At 36.7% G+C, this 23056-nt stretch overlaps 1 protein-coding gene across 1 annotated transcript in view; it reads left to right on the top strand.

Moving 5' to 3' along the window:
* The window catches only part of LOC141333476 (soluble scavenger receptor cysteine-rich domain-containing protein SSC5D-like), a 45280-nt gene extending 23998 nt beyond the window's left edge, over positions 1-21282 (top strand). The window contains exon 5 of the mRNA XM_073838488.1: positions 21140-21282. Coding sequence (XP_073694589.1) covers positions 21140-21282 — 143 coding nt within the window. The remainder of the gene's footprint in view (positions 1-21139) is intronic.
* Positions 21283-23056: the final 1774 nt, after the last annotated feature.

Raw genomic sequence — 23056 nt, 5'->3', positions numbered from 1 at the left:
ATATCACACAAAGAGTGATGTTTTTCTCCAAATATCAGCACGATTTCAAATGTGATATTGATTTGATGAACAGTTTTAAGCGGACTTATATTTTAGACACAGTTCCTGTTTTTCTAGCCTGACGAGCCAGGCCCAGGGTCTGGGCACTCTCCATAGACAGGGCTCAACCGGAGGGGTGGGATAAATGGTTGTCTTTCAAACTCCCTCTCCACGCAATAGGATAGCGCTACAACCAATCAGAACAACGAAGAAGGTGACGTAGTCAGAGTCCCATGGGTTTTCCCACCAGCGGAGCTAGCTGGTAGATCAAACTTTTGCCGTATCCAGTTGGCAAAACTCCAAATACATCCTTCTTTTGTAAGAACGACCTCAGTGCAGTTTCTTGTTCTTTTCTCAGAGAAAAGCTTAACTTCAAGTCTTTCAGAGTGGCGGCCAAAGTCGATTCGAAAGAAAGTTGTTCACTAGCAGCAGTCATCGCTCTATCTCTCACGGAACCAGAGAATGTCTGACGGAACTTATGGTCGCACGTCAGTCGTCATCATGTTAAACCCGCCCACCGACTCGTGATTGGCCCGGTCGATTTTGGATTTTTAGAAATCTCAAGTGAACAGAGAGTAACTAGACTGCCCTTGGAAGCAAATGTAATTTGCTGCCGCTAGTGGTGCGTCTAGATTCTAGGCTATGTTTTTGCTGTATTTCAACAACAAAAATAGTTCCAAACAAAGCCACAGCAGAACTCTTTCGACACATGATAGTGTTTTGTTACTAAATCAGCGCTTTGAACGAATCAGTTGAATGAATGACTCAGTTACACAAATTTTGTTGATACTGATTTCATTTGCTCAGCAACAACCTTATAGTGTCATACTATTTGAATTTACTGATTAAATGTAAGAATTTGACACAAAAGATTTATTATGTAAAAAACTGTCTTTATAAAGGTAAAAATGCCCATAAAAGGTAAAAATCAATTTAAACATATTGGAAAAGTGAATTTCCATTACTCCTGCAAACTAACCACTGCACAGAATATAAAGAATATTAAAAGCTTTGAGAGTCTGCTGTCCACAGCAGTCCTAAACCTGTCAAAGTACCAGCACAATAACACTATCAGCTAAATATTTTCTAATTATCATTATCAACAAGATTTCAGAAAATATCTGCATCAGACTTTTTATCTAACATTTAATTCTCTTTTTTTGTGCTTTTATGATTGGGCAGAGTAGACGGCCTCAGTAATTATAATAGTAGTTTCAGTGCCCTATGCTTGCAGTTTAGATATGACGTAATGTGCACTGCGTAGGCGTACATAACTACCATATGGGAAAAATACAGCTTTTCAGTTGTATTGGTCAGTAAATAAATAGAAATGTAAAACATGGCGTAAATTCAAAAAGGCAGCATGCATGTGATTCTAAAATAAAGTGTTGATAGTTCCCGTGTTAAGTTTTCAGCTCCCAGACAGTACAGCTGAGGATGAGTCCTTCTTAATGAGTTCAATTGTGTTACTGTGAATGTTTGGGCATATGTTTGAGACAGCTTTGTTTGTTATTGCTATTTTTTCTTTCTCTCTTTCACTCCGTCTTTGTGTCTTGCTGTCTTTCGGCGCCTTATTTCCATAATAGGCCTTAAGGTTGCCGTCTGAAATAGAAACAGCTGTCTCCTTATAGAGCCACCTGGCCCAACACAAACACACACACATACACACAAACACACTTGGGTAATACAGAATAGTAACACAGAAACTCATCATTCTGTCTCACTTTTTTGTCATTTACACATGCGTACACAAAAGTGACAGTTGGGGCAGCAGGAAAGAATAGCATGGTAGTGCCAGAGCCCACTGGCGTTAGTCAGACAGCAGAAATAGCAGCAATACACACATATCCGTATATCTCCAGACAGCAGACGGGGAGTTTGCGCCAAACCTCTCCACCGAAAACACACATCCACACGCAAATAGTGACCTTAGAGAGGTTTAAACAAACTTGCAAACATAAACACGCTGAAATCCAAACAGGCGACCTCATTTATGCACAATTTGAGATGAGCTTTGCATGTGTAGCGGTTCGAGCTCTCGCACACACAGGTTGACCAAAGGCCTTTTAATCTCCTATGCTTTTACTCATTCATCTGACATCATGCGCACACACTTAATGGTGGTTTAGGTGCAGCGCAGGGTAGTGTCCAGACCACCGTGTTCACCGTGCTGTCCGCAATCAGAGAGACACAAATTGCCAGTCGCTAATCCTCCTAAAGAGAGGAATCCCAAGCAGCAGTCAGCTTTGATCCACACCCACAGAGATGAAAGCTTTTAAGCCAGGCAATTGCTTTTACATTGGTTTTCCCGCTTTTTTTTTTTTTTTTTTTTGATGTGTCCTCTGTCCTTTTACTCATTTGTCACATCTTTTTTTGTCACTTGGGAGAGAGAAGAGAGACCGGATGCCTTGAGGACAAAGAATGGACAGATGTCATTGATGTAAACATTATACATTTGCATTATTAGAAAACTCACCCTGCTTTGTTTCATCCAAACCAGACAACAGTGGAAGGATATGTAGGCCGCCTTTGGCACAGGGAGAGGAACGCAACATTACAAGTGCATTGACCTCAAACTTTTACTAAAGAAAAAAAAAATACTTTAGTGCATTTGCGTGAGAATTAAAACTATTTTCATACTTGTTTCAATTGCTTGGTCCAAACCCAAGTTTGTTTCCACCCACCTTCCGCTGCCCACGCAGGTCTTGTTTCTCAGAGCATTATTGTTTTGTTTTTGTGCAATCAAAGTGCAGTATGATTGCATCATCAATGTGAGAACCAACTGTTTACCACTTTAGTTAGCCAACAAGTCAACTTAACTATTTTATCTAAAATGGTTTAAAACTTAAAATCATAAGCATAGAAATCTGCTTGTGCCTGACTCAGCTGATATTTGCTGGTGTTTGTACCATTTAACCAAACTTTGACGTCACATGGACTCTGGTCTGCACTTGAAAATTAAAAATTCTGTCATTAATTATTCACCCTATGGGCAACATTTGACTGATCGCACCAAAGCAGTCAATACAGTGCAGTCAAGAATAACTTAAAGAGGTTGCCAATGTTTAGACTACTAAACTCTGGACAAGCTTTTGACTCTTGCTGCTAGTTTGAATCTGGCGATTCTTCCAGTGTTAAGTGTCAGTTGATGGCCTTTTTATTTTTAACCAGAAATGTGCACGCTGCTTTTCAAAATTTTTCTAAGTTTTCCGTGTCTTTTTCCTGTCACTTAAAATGTATCCGTTTTGATTCCTTGTTAGTAAAGGTGAGACAGTTTTGGGACTATTTGGGTCATAAATCGCATACCACTTTCTACCGTTTGTTACTGGAAATTGAATTAGGCTACTGGTTGATGTCCTGATCTCAATAAAGTTTACACATGCTTTTTTTTGTCCCATCCATTGCTTTAGTTATCACTGTGTTAGTCACTGCTATTTCGAGAATGAATCCAGCATATGCAGATGTCATTCCTGAAACATTGCGGTGTGTGTCTGAAAATAAAAATTTCATACAAATTCTGAATGGATTATCACCCAGAAAGTGTGCAAAGTGTACTTCCTTTATTATCACTAAAAAGAATCTGCAATCTGAGCTCTCTGAAGTACACAATGAATTTCTTATTTACATCGCATCTGCAAGTAGTCATGAGATGAATCGCGAGCAGACAAAACTGCACTTAAAACCGATCCAGTGCTTTCAAAAATGAGTGAATTCTGAGAAACTAAAACATTTCTGATTGGCCATTACGTTCAAGAAATCTGTGATTGCCAAAAAAACACGGATAGTTTGCCAGATCGTCAATTGCTTTTGTTTTCATTTGAGGGGATCTACCACCGTATAGTACCTCCGTACAGCTGGGCCTCGGCTTGGATAACCGTTCCAAATGGAACAGGGCTGACATCAGAAATTTCATGACTAACCCCCCCTCAATGTCATCCTTACCCACTCTCATGTCTTTCCATACCCGTAAGACCTTCGTTCATCTTCAGAACACAAATATTTTTGATTACATCCGAGAACTTTCTGACTCAATTACCATGTTCAAGGCAGAAAGGTAGTATGAACATGTTATGAAGCTATGACAATACTTTTTTGCACAAATATAGCAAAAATAATTATTTTATTCAACAGCTGCTTCTCCACCACATCAGTCTTTGCCGTGCATTCATGAGAGTACCATGAAGTTATTTTTGTTTTCTTTGCACGCAGAAAGAATTCTCGTAGCTTCATAACATTACGGTTTATCCACTGCTGACACATTGACTATTTTAACAATCTCCTTACTAACTTTCTTGGGCCTTGAATGTGGTAGTAGAGTTGCTGTCTATGCAGGATCAGAAAGCTATGAGATTTCATCAAAAATATTTTAATTTGTGTTCTGAAGATGAACGAAGAGCAGGTTTTGAACGGCATGAGGGTGAGTAATAAATGACAAAGTTTTCATTTTTAGATTAACTAACCCACATGCTAGTTTAGTTTTAGTCTATGCAGTGTGTTTAAGCCCAGCTTTTTGGTCCAGACGCAGCTGACAACAGGCGACAACACCTTTGGCTTTCATCGCTGCTAGATTTTTGAAGTCGGCTTGGTGTGTCCTGACCTTTAAAGTACTCTAGACAATCAGTGATCAAGAAAAGTGAATACCATTAAGTTGGTACTTCCTATTATTGGACACTATCAGTTACGTAATATTAAGCTTGAGTGACAAATATGTCTATGATTACATAATTCTACAATAACATCATACTTGAAACGTTTTATAAGGAAACAACTGAGAACAATTAGTGCATCTGTCAAGTTACATATATATATATATATATATATATATATATACTGTTGTCAAAAAGAGATCTGACCAATGCATTGATTGATTTGTTGTACACACGCTTGCTTGAAAAGAGAACACCCAAATACACGCCTTGTAGAGGTTAAGGAGTACAGCTGGGAGCAGCTTACTGGGTAATTTATCTTTCAGCATAATAATTAACCCAGAGAGGGATTGAAAGCACAACCACCTTCCTTTTCCTTCTTCTACTCTGCTTCTCTCCCTCTTTCTCTCCTAGCTACTCAACTGCGTCTCTTGCTCTCACCATCAGGGGTATTTTTCATATCTGACTTATATATTGTCCCTGGCAAATGCATGTGATTCTACTATGTGTGTATGTTGGCTCACAGCATGTCTCATTGCTCTGAATCACTACATAGGCACACTTCTTGCCTGACTGGCCTTTTTGATTCATGTTGCATGGGAAAAGCTTAATTTTTTGTGCTCTCTGAAAAGAAGTGTCATTTAATAAGCCAAATTGTACAGCTGCAGATATTTAGTCCGAATTCATGGTTGCGTAATAGGTTTTCTAGAACCTGAGATAAAGCTCTTCATCCCAGAAACCACAGTTTTTTGTATTAGTATGAGACATGACACATGCATGCTTGACTGATTTGCTGCACGTATATGTCAGTGACAACGCTGTGTTTCATCATTTAGGAAAAGAGCTGATGTTGTAAGTGTGAAATTTGCATCATCACTGCAGGTGGAGGGAATCTCTGCATGACGACTTTTTAATTTGGAGTTTATTTATCTGATGTTTTAACGTAAAACATCTGGTAAACTTGTGCAGGCTGCAGTTTGTTTTCCAACTCTCTGACCAATAGTAATGGCACCCATAATTTCACAGTTATGGTTGAATGAAATGTGAGTAAAGCGAAACCTTTTTCATTCACCAGCATAAATCCATCAGTCACACACAGAACAACAGATTAAAGTAATTATTCTAAACTCATTATGGTCACAATTTAACCTAATTTGGCTCCTTTCCAGTGATCTCAGCGATCCAGGAGCTGATACAACACAGTCTGTTCTTAATTAGATAGTCATCTAATTAGTCAGCTTTAATTTGAGTTGCAAATTGCTATAAGTGTGATTATACTATAGATTTATAGACTTTCAAAGTCATTTGTCATGTATGTTTTTGTAGCTTAAGAAATGGAATGGAAATCGGTTTGTCTAGATCATGAATGTTGACTAGTGGTCTAATGACTAACTTGTTTATTAGTAAGATTGTTTTTTTTCTTATTGTGTTTTTTGTGTCATTTTAATATAATTTGCATCACAGTGGAATTGCGGTTTCACATGATAGAGCTGCACCGTTAATGTGATCTTTCTTGTAACCACACGACTGGGACTTTAATGTCATGACTGCACCTCTATGAACACAAACTTCTATCAAAAGTTGAACTATGTCTCAGTTTAAAACAATCCAGTGAGCCAAAATGGGTTGGGTTGTACAGGCAGAGCATTGCACTGACGATTAAACAACAAATAGTAAGCAGAAAGGCCAGCACAAATAAAAAAGGGTCTTTCCAAACATATAGACTGGAAAAGTAAATGTTTGGAGAGGGAAGGAAGAAAAGAGAGGTCGCGACCCGCTCAGTATTTACAGCTCCTCACGGTTGCTGGGATGCAAATCTCTTAATATGCACTTTGGGTGAATATATTCCTTAAAGCTCGGCATAGCTAGTCCTGGAAATAGGAAGAGATGTGAAAGTGGAGGGAGAAGAGAGGTCAGAATCTCAGAAGATCAGAGAGAAAGTGTCCCATAAGCCCCCTGCTATGGAGGAAATGAATGTTTGGGTTGTGACGGACGTGTAGCTGAGATGGGTGGTCACCTCTGACTGACTCTTTATCGCCCCGGCGCTGCATGGGATGTTAAATTAGATGGGGAAGAGTTGGAGTGTGTTTGTGTGTCTGTATGTATATAGTATACATAACACGGTTCAATGTACAGAATGAACTGTTTTGGTAATCATGCAAATTGCTGTTAAATGTGCATTTGCAATGCAGTCTAATCTCAAATATCACCCATGTCTCATACAATCTGCACATATTACTTTCAAGCACATATTGATGGAAACACTTATGATTTTTCCATAACTCAAAGAAGTCTGTTTTTTTTTGTAAAATTTAAATGCATTGCCCTGAGCTCAGTGAAAAAACATAACTGTATATATGCCCTGCTTTATGTCTTTCATGCTTGATTGTTACTATATGTTAGCTACATAATTTTAAACTCTACAGGGATCAGGGATGGGTTTATCGTCCATGCAGAATGCAATTTTTGATATTCTGTTTATGCAGAATTTGTTTTTGTTTTTTAATAGACAGACTTTCTGTGCCTTTGATGCCCAACATTTTCTTTTCATTTTATTGCACTAGGCCCTAAAAAAATTGCATTGGTCAGGAAGTATTTTATTCTGACCAAGAACTTCATTTGGACAACTTTAAAGGCGATATTTTCAGATTTTTTTTGCACCCTCAGATTCCAGATTTTCAAATATTTTGTTCTAACAAACCATACATCAATGGAAAGCTTAAATCTCAGTTTTAAAAAATTTACTCTTATGACTGGCATTGTGATCCAGGGTCACATATACTTCCTAAACTGGTCACAGACGGTCACTGTTGAGCTTTGAAAGCACCAAGTGTCTTCCACATCTTATTATTTTTGCTCTTTGCTGTGGTTTTCCCTTCAACGCTTCAGTGGTTCAGTGATTGATTAGCAGATGTTAGCGGTAATTATAGTGCAGTCTTGTGAATGAACCTGTGACATTTCTGCTGTCTGTTTAGGAGAACAAACAGATGAGGACAGAGCTGTGCACCACTTCTTTTTTTTCTATCTCTATTATTTGATTTTGAGCCCTAAAAATACAGTCTGCAATGACCGGTCTTGTCTAGTATGTTATTTGTTTTTACCTTTGTCGTTGCTTGGCTATTTGACTCTCTTTATATTTAAAACTTGCGCAAACAAGCAAAGAAACCAGACTGAGCTATATTTGAGAAACCAAGGAAAAAAGGAAGGACAAAAGGACAAAAAAAGAATGACAAAAAGGAAAAAGAATGGGAGGAATGGACAGGAAAACAAACGACTTGGCCGGGAGAGTTTAGAGAGAGAGTTGCTGCTGAAGGTGGATTTCTGTTCTTGAGTGAAAAGAATAATAATAAGAAAAAAAGGAAATAAATTTTCTATCCTCACATTCTCACATTAAATACTGACAATTTCTCTTTTTATTTATTTATTCATTTGTTGATTTTTTATTATATGTAACCCTGAACCACAAAACCAGTCTTAAGTAGCACATGAATATTTGCAGCAATAACCAATAATACGTTGTACAACTCAAAAAAAAAATCATTAGGATATTAAGTAAAGTTCATGTTCCATGAAGCTTTTTTGTAATTTTTGTTTTACCATAAACAGGGCTGCCAACTTTTGAGTTCAGCTTGGAGTGAGAATTCCCACAGCAGTGTCTTTAGGGGGGTCCGGGGGCATGCTCCCCCATAAGAAAATGTTGTACATTTTACAGTTAAATTCATCTATCTGGTGTACTTTGAGAGTTCACAATTCAGAGCTCCAATACAGTTTCAGTGTGAAAACTAAACAAAGAAAAAAGCTGGTGAATTGACTTGATCTTGAGGTTTAAAGGGGACTTAATCCTCTTATTAGTTGTGATATAGTGTCTCAGTCTATATTAGAATAAAAAATAATTTGAAAAAAGAATAATGATAATAATAATAATAATTTTATATTATTATTCCAACGACAGTAATATTGGAAAACAATTCTGTAAAGTAAATAAAAATGAGTATTTCACCAGTATGTTATTTTCTCTTATTCTACAGTAGGGGAATTACAATACTTTAGTTGTAATTTCTACACTTACAAGCACGGCCTAAAACTTTTTGCCATATCTGCCATTTTAATCATGATACAAGCGACATTTTTTGGTGATTTGAGAGAATTTACCAGCCATAAATTTTTTTTTTTCTGGCAATGAAATGTTTTTGCAGTTAAAAAAATATTAATAAATTGAAAATTAGAACTAAACACTGCATTTTAAATCATGAAACAAAAAAGGTGCTACACACGTTCGCATGAGCAGTTTTTTTTATTAAAATTTGGTCTGACTTCAGCATTGTGAAATTATTTGTTATTTTTAAATATATTTATAAAAATGTCATACTGTGTTTTTATTATAAAATGATGTAAAATAACTGTTGCAGTGCTGCAAAACTATTTACTTTTCTTGTGGTAAAAAGTTATGTGCAGTAAAAGAATTCCTAGATTTAGTCATTATAAATAATTGCAACTGCATTTAAAAAATATATATATATTTTGACACGAAAATTCAAATATTTTTCTGTAGTCTGCTGTTCTGAGAAATTATATTTTTCTCATATTCGAAAATTAATCCTTCATTCATGAGGGATTTATCACTCCCGAAATTCTGCTTCTTGTACCGGGTATACAGCTGTTAGCAGGACGAAAAACAAAACTTTTATTCAAATTCTAAACGGATTATACGTAGCCTTGGAGTGCGCAATAGCCCTTCATTGATAATCACTAAAACGTGTCGCTTCAGTTAATCGCAAAAGTCCTTTTATTATCAATGAACCGCTTATTTACAGTGAGAGGACTGGCAAGTGCAATCTGGCGTTTAGAGGTGAGTGAATTCAGAACGCAATTGCCAATCACAGGCGTTCTAGATCAACATAAATGTCTGTGATTGGCTACATTGCTCAGCGCTACGAAAACACGTTGTTTTTTGGCGATTTCCAGAGCACAAACACAAATACGCACTGGAGCTTTTGCCAAATCTGTTTAGCCAATATCTTATTATTAGTTTTAACTGAGGGTGCTTTTGACTGCGTGAGAAAATGGATGTGTGGCGTGAGAGCGTGTGAAAAGTGTCAATTGCGTGAGTCTCACGCTGAATGCGTGAGAGTTGGCAGCCCTGCCATAAATATATCAAAACTTAATTTTTGATTAGTAATATGCAAGAACTCCTTCTGGACAACTTTAAAGGTTGTATCAGCGATTTCAAGCCTGAAACATAAAGTGTCAAATTCAGCTGACCTTTCATCACGATCCGCTCGCTGCCTGCCCCATAAATTGTCTGTGAAAAAAACGCGTCTCTCTGGTCAGCCTAGGGTCCGAGATATGCCAAAAAAACAATCGGCACTACCAACCTTTCCACAGATAAACAAACAGTGTTCCAACCAATCAGCGTCAGGGGTTTGGTGTTGTGGACTTTCGCTCCGCCTCCCTCACATCCCTGAACCAGTAGGAAAGTCCACAACACCAAACCCCTGACGCTGATTGGTTGGAACACTGTTTGTTTATGTGTGGAAAGGTTGGTAGTGCCGATTGTTTTTTTGGCATATCTCGGACAATTTATGGGGCAGGCAGCGAGCGGATCGTGAAGAAAGGTCAGCTGAAATTAACACTTGTCGACTTTCTTAATATATATATATATTTTTTTTTTGCATAAATAATTGTATCTCGGCTGAATATTTCCCCATCCTAATAATCCATGCATCAATGGAAAGCGTATTTATTCAGAAAAAATATACCCTTATAAATGGTTTTATGGTCCAGGGTCACATATTATATAATTATACCATTAGAAAAAAAGGTAACACTTTATTTTTATTATTACCTAGTTGCATATATCATGCATATTATCATCTTGTTTAATAGTACTTATAAACAAATTATTAATGCCTTATTTTCAGATCCCATAATCCTACCCCACACCTAAAGTTAACAACTACCCTACTAACTATTAATAAGCAGCAAATTAGGAGTTTATTGATGCCAAAGTCATAGTTAATAGTTAGTTCGTTGTGAGAATTAGTCACCAATCTAAACTGTGACCAAAAAGTATTATTAAGGGATCAATAATAGTGATTAGGGGTGAACAAAACAGAAAACATATGATTGATATTCATTAACAAATTGTACTTTCTTATTTGCTTTCTTTTGATTTTTAGGGTGAAATGCGACATGCTTTCAGATTCACCGTAGTGTTTCCATAGAGATGGTAATGACCTCGAGTAAGACAGATCGAACGTGAGAGAAAGAGAGGGGAAATTTTAAAGAGAAAGAGTGATGAGGGTGTCTAAAGTTAATGAACTTTTTAAGTGCCGTACATTAACTGCAGGTCAGTGGAGTCTGACGGCGTGGAGGGGGGATGCAGGAGACCGCTAGAGCTTTGTGGGGGAGAAAAGGTCAAGGCCGGAACGGATGGAGAGGATGGCGAAGGTCAAATGCTGGGGAGGAAAAGACAAACAAGGAGAAAAAGAGAGGAGACAAACAGAAAGAGAGCGGGAGAGGGATGGGTTGAAGATGGCCACTAAATCAGGAACAGTCTGAGGTTAGAAAGACAGCAGCGGCTTTCAAAGTTCCCACACAGTCTGTGCTCGTGTTTTTCTTTTGTGTTTGTAGATAATGGACTTGGAATAAGACTGTATGATCTGGCTTGAATCAGATTCCCAGCTTTATTTGTGTTTTGCATTAACTTAAGCTGTTTTATCACAGATCCAGAGTATATTCCCAGTCGTATTTGAGACTAATTATCGCACAAGCCAGTCAATCTGTTTATTTTATCAGCTCATATAGCTGCGTATCATACTAAAGTTCAGCTAACGCAAGATTGGCTTTGTGCTAGTTTAGTAGATCCAAGAGATACTTAATCAAACCTTAAGGGAAAATAAGGACATGCCGGAAACACGACCGGTTTAGATCAGCACGAGCACAGTATGACAAACTATGACACGCCATGATAAACACGAGCCAATGAGGTAATAGATATACCAAGATAGAGTGGGAAAAACCATGCTGTGTGTATGTGATGTGCCTGTGGCTGTAGTGTGTGTGAGTGTGTGTGGTTTTATGGCTATAATTACATTAAATGACTGGAAGGGCCCATTTCCCCTCCGCCTGCTTAACCCGGTGATTTAGACAGGGGTCACCAGCACTCACCCGTCGATACTCACACACAGCTCCATTTACCCTCGCACAAGTCCCTAACAACACAAACGTTGTGTGATAGAACTCGCGAACTCACGATGGAGATATTTTTGCACTAGTTTCCAGTTCTGTCGATATTTATCTGTGTTCATGCCTTTATAATAGTGCTCTCACACATTCCCTAAGTTTCGGTTTACAGTGAAGTTTGATGAGGCTGATTTATGCTTGTTGTGGAGGAAAATTGTTTAAGGAAAGACATCCCAGGTGAATAGAGTAAAAAATGTGACTAATACACTGCCGTGCAAAATTTGTGATCAGTACATTTTTTTAAAAAACACTTGTTATGCTCATCAAGCGTGCGTTTTTTTTTTAATTGAAAATGCAGAAAAAAACTGAATTTTATTGCAATTTAAAATAACATAATATACTTTAAAATATAATTTATTCCTGTAATGCAAAGCTGAAATTTCAGCGTCCTTGATCCATGACCCTTCAGAAATCAATTAGCAATGTTGGAAACAGTTTAATATATTTTTTAAACTATGAAACTTACAATACAATACTGTTCAAAAGTTACAATTACAGTACTGTTCAAAAGCTTGGTGTCTTTTTCTTTTTCTGAAATGAATTAATACTTTTAGTGATAGTAAAGACTAAAATGATTTCTGAAGTATCTTGTGACACTGAAGAGTAACTGCTGGAAATTCAGTTTTGCATCACATAAATTATATTTTAAAGTATATTAAAATAGAAAACCATTATTTTAAATAAATGCAGCCTTTGTGAGCATAAAAGACTTAAAAACAAATAAATAAAAAAATAAAAAACATTAAAAATCTTACTGATCCCAAACTTTTGAATATCAGTGTAGATGCACTTCCCCATTTGATTGAGTTATTTTTTTTTTTTAAATGTGATCAAACATGCACTAATTTGCATGCATTTCTAAATCTGAACATTTCATTTTGTTGACATTTTACAGTTAAATGTTTTTTATTTATTTATAGAGGGTAATTTGGATCTCTCTTTTTATTATTCAGTGAATCATAGAAAAACTGCATGCATGCATGAATGAATGGATGCATAGATTCCTGAATAAATTAATAGAAAATAAATAAATAGATGCCATGTTTTTACAAATAAATTCAGACAAATGAAATATGAAACAATTAGAATATAGATTATAAAAATAAATAAATACAGAATAAAAAAGTTTAGATTTCTGGCTCAGTACATGAGAAACTCATTTTGCCAAAACGGCAAATAGCAAATAGATAAAGTGCAATAAAAACATGATTGCATTTTTGTTGTTTCTTTCCACTACTCTAAAACGACATGTTATTAAAAGCTAAATATCCCAAAATCTCAAAAATGAACAGTGCATGAAAAAACATTGTTTTGCCTTGTTGCGTCTTGCCTTAAGAGGTTGCACAATTTATTATTTCGATGAAAGATTACAAAGAAAAGCTTTGCATTAAGAATGTGTTTCATGTTGACTTTAACAAGAAACTTTAGGGGCTGGTTTGAAATTTACAATAAAACATATAGGTTGTTATAAACATGTGTTTTCATTTATGCTTTCGGGTTGCCACATGACTCACATGTTATAATAACGTAAAATAAACGCCCCCCAGCACCATCACCACCCTTGCAGTTTTACTGCATTTGTGCGAATGTGCTTTGATGTCCGTTAACCCTAATGCAAACACACAAATCAGAGCAGCGGAGAGTGTCTGCACTGCTTACAACAGCTTTCATTTGCTAATGGGCTTCTGACCCAGAACCAGGGCCCACTTGTCGCCCCAGGCAACCAGACAACAGGCGCTGATAAGGTTCTGCAGACCTACAAGTGTGGCAGTTTCAGGCTGAAGCACTGATTCACCACACATGACCTGCGGACATGCTGAGTATGAGACTAAACTGAGCATCTCCTGTCACCGTTTTAGGTTGTTTGGCATTGTTGTTATATCATTAACAGGCTAAATTGTGATAGATATAGAATGGTTATGACTTATTTCACACTGTTTCCCAGTGGCAGGGAGTGAGTTAACAAGACAGATAAAACAACATGCTCAAAATAGTGCAAAAACCTAAGTAGGTAAACAGTAAATTTTCAGGCTAGCTATTATGTTATATAATTGCACCCTTTCACCTCGCCACAGTTTCGTTAATCCTTTTTTTCTTTTTTTTTGAAGGAGTCTTTGCCCTTGATGCTTTTTCTCTTGTCTGTCTGCTTGTCTCTTCATTCTCATCTAAACTCTTTGAACCCTAGTTATATTCTTTGGATTAGTGCAGTCAGCTGTGTTTGGGTGAGAGTGTGAGAAAGTCAGGTTCAGTAGCGACGGAGTTTGTCTTATCCCTCACTCACTATCTCGTTCCAGTTTTTTCCCCATCTCTGGCATTCTGCCTATTAACCTTTGCTTTGTCTGCTCTGTGCCATTCATAACTTGTGAAGTGCCTCTGGGAGTGAGAATGTGCCCATTCACAAGAGGTCTTGTGTCTTCCTTTTATTCACATAGTGGAAGAAAATAAGGAGGAAGGTCTGCATCCCACAAGTCAAAAAGTTGGTCACCTCTTAAAAATAAAGGGAGTTTTTGTAGTGATGCCATAAAATAACCATTCTTATTTTCTCAGTGTGAAGATCTTTTTAATAATCTAAAGATAAATAATCTGAACCAAAGGTGCCATAGATGTTAAAGGTTCTTCATGGAGCCAATAATTTATTTAATTTATTTGTATTATTTTAAAGAGTGTACAGGTGCACAGGTGTGTGAAAAAAATAAACAGGGTTCATACAAGGATCTTAAATTTGACTTTTTGCAATTTAAGGCCTGGAAAACCCTTGAAAATACCAATATTCCTGAAGAGGTACTTGAAAAGTGCTTGAATTATTGAAAGACAATGTATCTATGAAATAAGTGTTTAATTTTTTATATATTTTTAATATCTTTTTACACAAAATTCATGCAATTCAAAAAACAAAATACTTTTTTTTCACTTTGTTTAGTTAATAAAACTAGTAAAAAATAAAAAAATAAAACATAAAACTAGTGAGCTAAGCCAATAGTATTACTGACAATGTCGTGTAAACATGGCTGAAGACGTAAAAAGAGGAACAGATGAACTGAATCAATTGAGTGAGTCATTTACACTGGAACTTGTGACTTCAATCATTCATTTCAAGCGATTCACTAGCAAAAAAAAACAGATCAAATCAAAAGAGACAATTATTTTTTTAATTTCGACGTTGCTTGTAACAATATTAAAATGTAGTGATGGGTCTAACTGACTTTTTTGAAACTCCAAATCAGTTAAACCATTGCATTGCAAAATGATTAATTATTTCGAAGTTCTCCAATTGGATCACGTATTGTGAATCATTTCATTTAGATAGGGACTTTGGAGCGGGTTTGCAAATATTTTGATTTAGATTGGAACTTTGTATGTATGTGAATCATATGATTCAGATTGGAACTTTAGAGTGGGTTTAAATCATTTGATTCAAATCAAGACTTTGGTGCAGGTTTACAAATCATTTGACTCAGTTCAGTACTTCAGATTGCATATCGCAAATCGTTTGATTTAGATTGCAACTTCGGAGCGGGTTTGCAAATCATTTGATTTAGATTGGAACTTTGCATATATGTGAATCATTTGATTCCGATTGGAACTTCAGATTGTGTTTCGTGAATCATTTGATTTAGATTGGAACTTTGCATATGTGTGAATCATTTGATTCAGATCGGAACATCGGAGTGAGCTTACAAGTAATTTGATTTAGATCGAGAGATTCGAGACTTTGGTGCAGGTTCACAAATCATTTGATTCAGTTCGGGACTTCAGAGCACGTATTGTGAATAATTTTTTTTCAGATCAGGATTTCGGAGTGGTTTCAATATTTTTTTTTTCTGCTCAAACATCAAACCATTAAGGCAGTACAGTTATCAAAACAAAAAGAAAAATAAAGTAAACACAAATACAACCCCGTAAAGAAAATGAACCGTTTTTAATTTGAAAGAGAAGACATTGTTCGATAAGTGAGGTCTCTGAATGAAGTCCTTGAACATTAAAAAAGTAGTGCTTACAAAGTATCTATACAAACCCTGAATAAAGTTTCTTTATTGGCTTCCAAGCTTCCATGAAGAACCTTTAAAATCCATAGAATATTTCCATTCCAAAAAAGGTTCTTTATAGTGGAAATAAGGTTCTTTAGATTGTTTTAGAAGAAAAAATGGTTCCAGCGTCCACACTGGAGCTTGTCTGAACCACAGGATCGGTTTCAGCATCAGATCGCATTCTGATCTGAACGCCTTCCTGCACTCCATGCAACCCTCAGATTGTGAACTCTCTGACTTCTGTGCTGAGTCAACAGCGGAGAAGCTTTGAAGTGAGGACTACATGAATGTGTAAAGAAACCACATGTTCCTATGCAGGACATTAATAAATGAATTGAGGAGATATTTCTACGAGAGAAACAACATGCAATGTGCAAAAGGGAGTGAAACTCTGACACCCGTTAGGACATTTATTACCAGCACAGCACACACATCCACATGAACGTTTACACTGACAGTGATTAAATTGATGGAGGTCGTCGAGTCGCCGTACTGTTGGTTTTTCTAGTCGGATTTCTTACACCACTGCTGTATCCGACTGTATCAGGGTCAAGAGAGTTCCTCTGTCCACACACTCATTCTTGGTCATCAGTAGTAACTTATGTTTCTTAATAATTTTATTTCAAATGTCGGTACTGTCTAGCCAGGGATTACAACACATTTTCGGTTTAAACATCAGTGTGGTTGAGGTGATTTCAGCAATGCTTCTTGAGCCTTTTCTGTCTTTCATTTGCATGGTAAACTGACTACTGTTGAAAACACAGGTTTCGTGCATTTTGTCAGCACTTCTCTGTGGCATGTCAGCAGTACTGGTGTGGTGTGTGAGTACGGTGGCCTTGTGGTCAGAACCACTTCCAGCTGTGGTTGTGGGAGGATGCACTTTTCTCGTAAACCCAGTGTAGACACTCTCTAAACAAATATGTACACACACGTAACTGTGTATCCGTTGGTGTGTATCTTTATCTCTGTCCATAGATTAAGAATATTACGCTATTTTGAAATTGAGTACTTTTTTATTTATGTGTGACGTAAAACCAGTTGCCATCACCTGTATTTGGTGTTTGTCAGTTACTAGTAGATTTGCACTTTAAAAAAAAAAAAAAAAAAAAATTGTTTGTTGTGTATTCAAAAAAAAGGTAGGTCCTGTGTGACACTGGACCACAAAACTAGTTGTAAGTAGCACAGGTATATTTGTAGCAATAGCCAACAATAAATTGTATGGGTCAAAATTATCAATTTTTCTTTTATGCTTTTAATCATTAGGATATTAAGTACAGATCATGTTCCATGAAGATATTTGGTAAATTTCATATCAAATTTCCTGTAAATATATCAAAACTTAATTTCTGAGTAGTAATATGCATTGCTAACAACTTCATTTGGACAACTTTGAAGGCAATTTTCTCAATATTTAGATTTTTTTGCATCCTCAGATTTCAAAATTTCAAATAGTTGTATTTTGGCCAAATTTTGTTCTACAACAAACCATATATCAATGGAAAGCTCAGATTTTAGATGATGCATAAATCTCAGTTTCAAAAAATTGACCCTTGTGGCTGGTTTTGTGGTCCAGGGTCACTTTTGTTGCTTTTAAAATACACTTTTTTGCACTTTCTAAGAATAAATGTAAATTCCTTTTTTTTTTTTTGGATACACAGCAAACAAATTTCAAGAATTTAATTTTTTGCTCTTTGGTGGAATTTACTGAAAACTTGCAATCATGTTATATGTCTATGGAAGCAAGCAAAAAATCCTTTTATCTTTTTTACTTTTTTCCAAAAATGATTTTCTTACTTAGTATTTTTGTCTTGTTTTCCAGTACAAATATCTGAACAATGTTGAATCAAGTGAAATGACTCAAAAAATGCATCAAAAAGAAAAAAATATCTGCAAGTGGGGTAAGATTTTTTTATCCCATTGCTTTAGCAAATTTTGATGCATTTTTCAGAAAACAAAACTTAATAGCTTGTAATTTTGCTTCTTAAGTAAATGCATCTTGATTCAGCAATGTTTGGATATTTATATTAGAAAACAAGACAAAAATACTAAGAAAATAATTTTTGCAGTGTAGATTCAATGCCAATTTTCCATTTTTCTTTTGATCCTGACCTTAATGAAGGATCTGCCTGAAAGGGAAGTTTGAGGTTTTTCACACTGCTGTGTTATTTCTAACATACAGAGAAGGTTGTTGATGGAGGTCTGTTTTTGTGTGTTTGTGTGCATGTGGCGGCTTGTTTGCGGTCACGGCTCACCTCACTGGCTAACCGCCTAACAACTGTGATCTCTGCAGCAGCCTAAAGCGTCTGATATATAAAATTCCTCGTGTCTCGATTGTTCACAGCGATGAGATTAAATGTAGACATTTTCCTAAAACCTCCTGCTTCTTTGATTCTTTTCTCCTGTGGACTCTCACGTGTCTCCTCTAGCATTCCCAAGGAAAACTCAACCATGCCAAGACACCATAGTCTGTGATCAAAAAGATTTAAATGTCAAGTTCTTTGGAAAATCTAATGATCTGACCTATGCGTCCACATTTATTTAATATCCTTATTCACTTGTTGAATAAATGTCTTCAGCTATTTTAAGAACACATACTTTTGTTTGTCTAATAGAAAGATGAAAAGAACACAGACTAGGATTGGAGCAATAATGAGACAAGCCTAGAGGCAAAGAAGCATTAGATTAAAAGGGAGACTTTGAGAAGAAGAGAGTCAAATAGTGACTTAAATGAAAGCATTGATGCGGCGTTCTGTGGTATACTGTATCTGACTCCCAATCCTGGACGCTCTCCAGCTCTCTCTCTTTGATTACAAGTTCTCAATGACAGCTTTCACCTCATTCTCATTTGTCTTCCCCCACACACACAGACCAGGACGTCCCACAGGACAGAGATTAAAAACCAGATCTGAGACGCATCCGTCACAGACTGCGTGTGTGTGTGTGTGTGTTTGCAGATCTTGATTGTCTTTTTGTGGAGGCATAACCTCCATAGCTACATTTCCCGTCAATTCAGAATTCATTCTTGTGATAAATTTGAGCTTTTAGCTTGTAGATCAGATGAGAGTCAGAGAAATCTGATTCTTGATCAGTGGCTCGGGAGGATTCTCTGATTTCAGTGTCAAAAGCAGGATGAGCACTTCGCTGTTCTTGCCAACCCAGGTGGTTTCCCACTGAAGAATCTCTTTGGTTCCTTCTGTTGGTCAAGTCAATCGACTGACAGTCCGTTTACAGCAGATTAGAGATTCATAATGAATTAGGGTCTTGATTTCACTTTCATTCCAAATACAGCAAGAATAGCAACTCAGATAACCTCGTGTTGTAGAGCTACACTGAACTTTAACTCTGCAAGCGGTTGGTATTGTGGATTATTCAAGGCCTTTAGGAGTTGAGCAATCCTCATACTGACCACATAAACTTCTCCCACACAGCTTCCACATCCCGAATGTCTCCAGCTCTGTTATGTGGTTTCCTGAATGGTCAGTTGTCCACTTAGGTCCAACTGTTATAAAATGCTCATCCAAAATTCTACAAAAATTAATCTCCTTAGTATGGCAAAGAGGGCCCAATGACCTTAACCTGTGTACAGTCTCTCTGTCTCCTTTTAAAATGTATATTTCAGTCCAAAATTCTAAAAATTTTCTCACCCTCATGTCATTTCATACCCATACTGCCTTTGTTTTCTTTAGGAAACAAATAGAGAAATAGTGAAGAATGCTAAAACTGAGAACCTACTGCATTTGGTGTCACTTACATTAAATCTACTGTTGTGCATCCGTGATTTATTTTTTTATCAAATATAAATTCATTTCCCAGTGGCATTTTCTTCGTTAAATAAACAATGATAAACACTATTGGGAAAAGAAAAGAAAAACAGGTCTATTTTATATTTTTAGATGAACAATTTTATCAATATTCTGTTTATTAAAGCCATGTATGAATCAAGTTAGTGTTTTTAAGCATTTTACGTTGATTTCAAAATGATAACTCAAGTCAGTAACAATTTAAACAATATATTTTATTTGTGAGCTTTTGTTCAGCTATTTATTTGAATAGTTAACTTTTGAATTTTTTGGATCAGCAGTCATCAAACCTCTGTAAATATTGGTCACAGACACAGAGATTTACTTTAAATTTTACCAAGTTGATTACTTACTAAAAACTTCCACAGATGATGTTTGCATGCCATTTCATGTCTTATTATGACGTAACAAGGAGGTTGTATCTTTAAGATGTTTACTTACTTTTTTAAATTAGTCTTCCTATCAACCATTATATTGTTCATTCAGAATGATTCACAAACACAGAACATGCACAAGAGGCAGGATTTATCACAATAACTAATCACAGCCAATCATAACCAGTCAATTAAAAGAGCCATTTATTTTTGAATTTCGACATCGCTTGTAATGATTTTAAAAACCATTCATCAGTTGATTTAGATCAGAACCTCAAGTCGTGTATTACTAATCATTTGATTTAGATTGGAACTTCTCGTAATCGCGAATCATTTGATTCATATTGGGACTACGGTGCAAATTCTTGAATCATTCAGTGAAATGAATGATTCACGATCTGTGCTCTGAGCCCTGATCTAAAATGATGGTTTGCAAATCATTATTCAGATCAGGATTTTGGAGCGTGGATCATGAATCACTTAATTTAGATCAGAACTTCGGAGCGGGTTCACAAGTCTTTTGCTTTAGATCAGAACCTAGGAGCACGGATTGTGAATCATTTGATTCAGATCAGGAATCTTTTTTCAGTTTTTTTTTTCTTAAGCATTCAAAGGCATCAAACCATAAGTGAGATCTCTGATTCAAGTCCTTGAAAATCAGAAAATTAGTGCTTGAAAAGTCCTGAAAGTTTACTTTACAGTATCTGTACGAAAAACCAAGTGATTTATACCCTTTTTAGTGGTATAATTTGTAATATTGGCATCGTTTCAGTTTGGTACCAATTTTTTTCTTATCCAATATTTTGAGGAGGCAATGCCTCCTTTGCTTCCTTGGAGGAAACGCCCTTGCGTTGCATGTTTTAAATTTTGGCATGTTCCTCACACAAAGTGATTGTATGGTTTCATAAGACACTTCCCGTTTTGTTTTTCAAGGAAGAAAGAAATTCATATTGGCTTGGAAGAACGAGAGTGTGATTTAAATAATACCAAAATTTTTGTATTTCTAGACGAACTGCACTTTTCAAAGGTGCAGTGTGTACTTCTTCAGTTCCACTCTTTTACTTGGGTAGCAGATAATGAGGTAAGTGAGATGTTTGCTGACGTCCCTCCAAGGGTATCAGAAGGTGTGGGCATGGATCAGGGTCACTAGAACACACTAAGATGTCATAGAGTGGGTTGAGCCTGATGTAGAAATAGAGACAGACAAAGAGAAAAGGATAAGGTGGAGGACAACTTGGCTCAAGAGATGCAGCGAAATACAGGCTAAGCACAGAAACTTTGAGCTAAGACAGATCTGTTTCAGTAAAACCAACGAACTTGCACAGATCCCGAAGGGAAAAGCATTAAACTAATATATAGCTTACTGGAGGGGGTTGGGAATTTCTTTCTGTGCACATGCACCACCTCCATCATTAAGCAACTTATCATAGTCTTTCATTCACTACTAAAGCAAAGGCGTTTCTGGATATCATAACAGCAATGTTTCTCAGACCATTCCAGTAATTGTTAAAATGGCAACTGAGAAAGTAACAGTGCTTTTTTTGGCCTCCGTCCCAGCATACGCTAATACACACAGAGCTGGTTTAACCCTGATCTTCTGCGCTCGTGGTGATTCTGCTTTAAAAATATTTTTCTAGAGGAAGGCCAGACCATCACAAAACATCCATGTTTAATAGCCTCTTCATCCTCTACTAGTCTTTGTCTGTGATCTGCTTCTATAAAGCTGTTTGTTTTAAAGTGTTTGTCTGAGAAGTCACACTTCACAGCTTTTTATGCCTTCCCTCAAGCCTTGAATCATTAAACATCTACGCTGTCCTCCACGGAAGACTGATTCGCTCTATTATAGTAGTAAACTTGAATTTGGCCGGTTTGAGTCGGCTCAAGACTTGTGAGCTCTGGCTGGAAGCGCTCAGACGAGAAAGACGAGAAATCCATCAGTGCGATGACGGGCCACCTAGCACGAAGTTTCACCTCGTAAAAAGATCTGTCATTATAGCAGAGGATTTGCCCCAAGAGGTCTTCGCTTTCACTGCCGAGACAGAAGCGCTGCACTGTACACACACACAGGGGAAATTGGCCCCTGAAATGTGATACGCACTGTGAGGGCCAGGATCTTTCTCTCTCACACACCTCTGCAATGAAACACAAATATATGTCTATGAAATGAAACAACTTCACACGTGAAAGCACTTCAAAGTCCCACCTTCCCCATCAAACCGTCCATGTCTTGTTGAACTTTGAGGCTTTAGGCAAAGAAATTCCACTGAACCATTTAAATAATCAAACATCCTTAGACATTACTTTCAACCTCTCTAAAATACTCACACACACTCCCCCTTTTGAACCAAATGTTCAAGCCCTATAAATGCTTGTAAGTCTGTTAAAGAGCTTTGGCAATCACATATGTTTTCTACAATTTGACCATGTCATTGTAGCATTTTTACAAAAGTATGTTTTTTTACAAGAATAATAATGATCTTCTCCTCGCCAAGTCTTTAAGTATGTTAAAGAATGCTTCTTCCTCAGTGCCAGAATGAAAAGAAAAATCCAAAACTTGGAAAATAAGGAACGCGCTTTTGTTTTGTTTGCTTTAGAGCCTGAGCCCATCTTCTCACATTTTAATGGAATTGTTTATCCAAACTAAATTGGGTGACCCAAAATTGACCCAAATTTCTTTCCAAACCCGTATGACCTGAAAGTGAATAGCAAAAGAAGGACACACTGCTTTTCACCATACAACAAAATCGTATAGCTATAAGCTGTTAAAACCATAAAAAACTGCTTCAATAGGCACTTCACAATGGTCCTGTCCCCTTTTGTTATACATCATGTTTTCACGCAGTGAAAAAGATTGCGGAGCAAAGAGGAAACTGACAACACGCAGACAGACAACAAAGAGCAGGTTACTTTTGTTATGAAACAAA

This window comes from Garra rufa, chromosome 4, assembly GCF_049309525.1.
Source record: "Garra rufa chromosome 4, GarRuf1.0, whole genome shotgun sequence".
Classification (NCBI taxonomy): Eukaryota; Metazoa; Chordata; class Actinopteri; order Cypriniformes; family Cyprinidae; genus Garra; species Garra rufa.
This window is presented reverse-complemented; position numbering and strand designations above follow the sequence as displayed.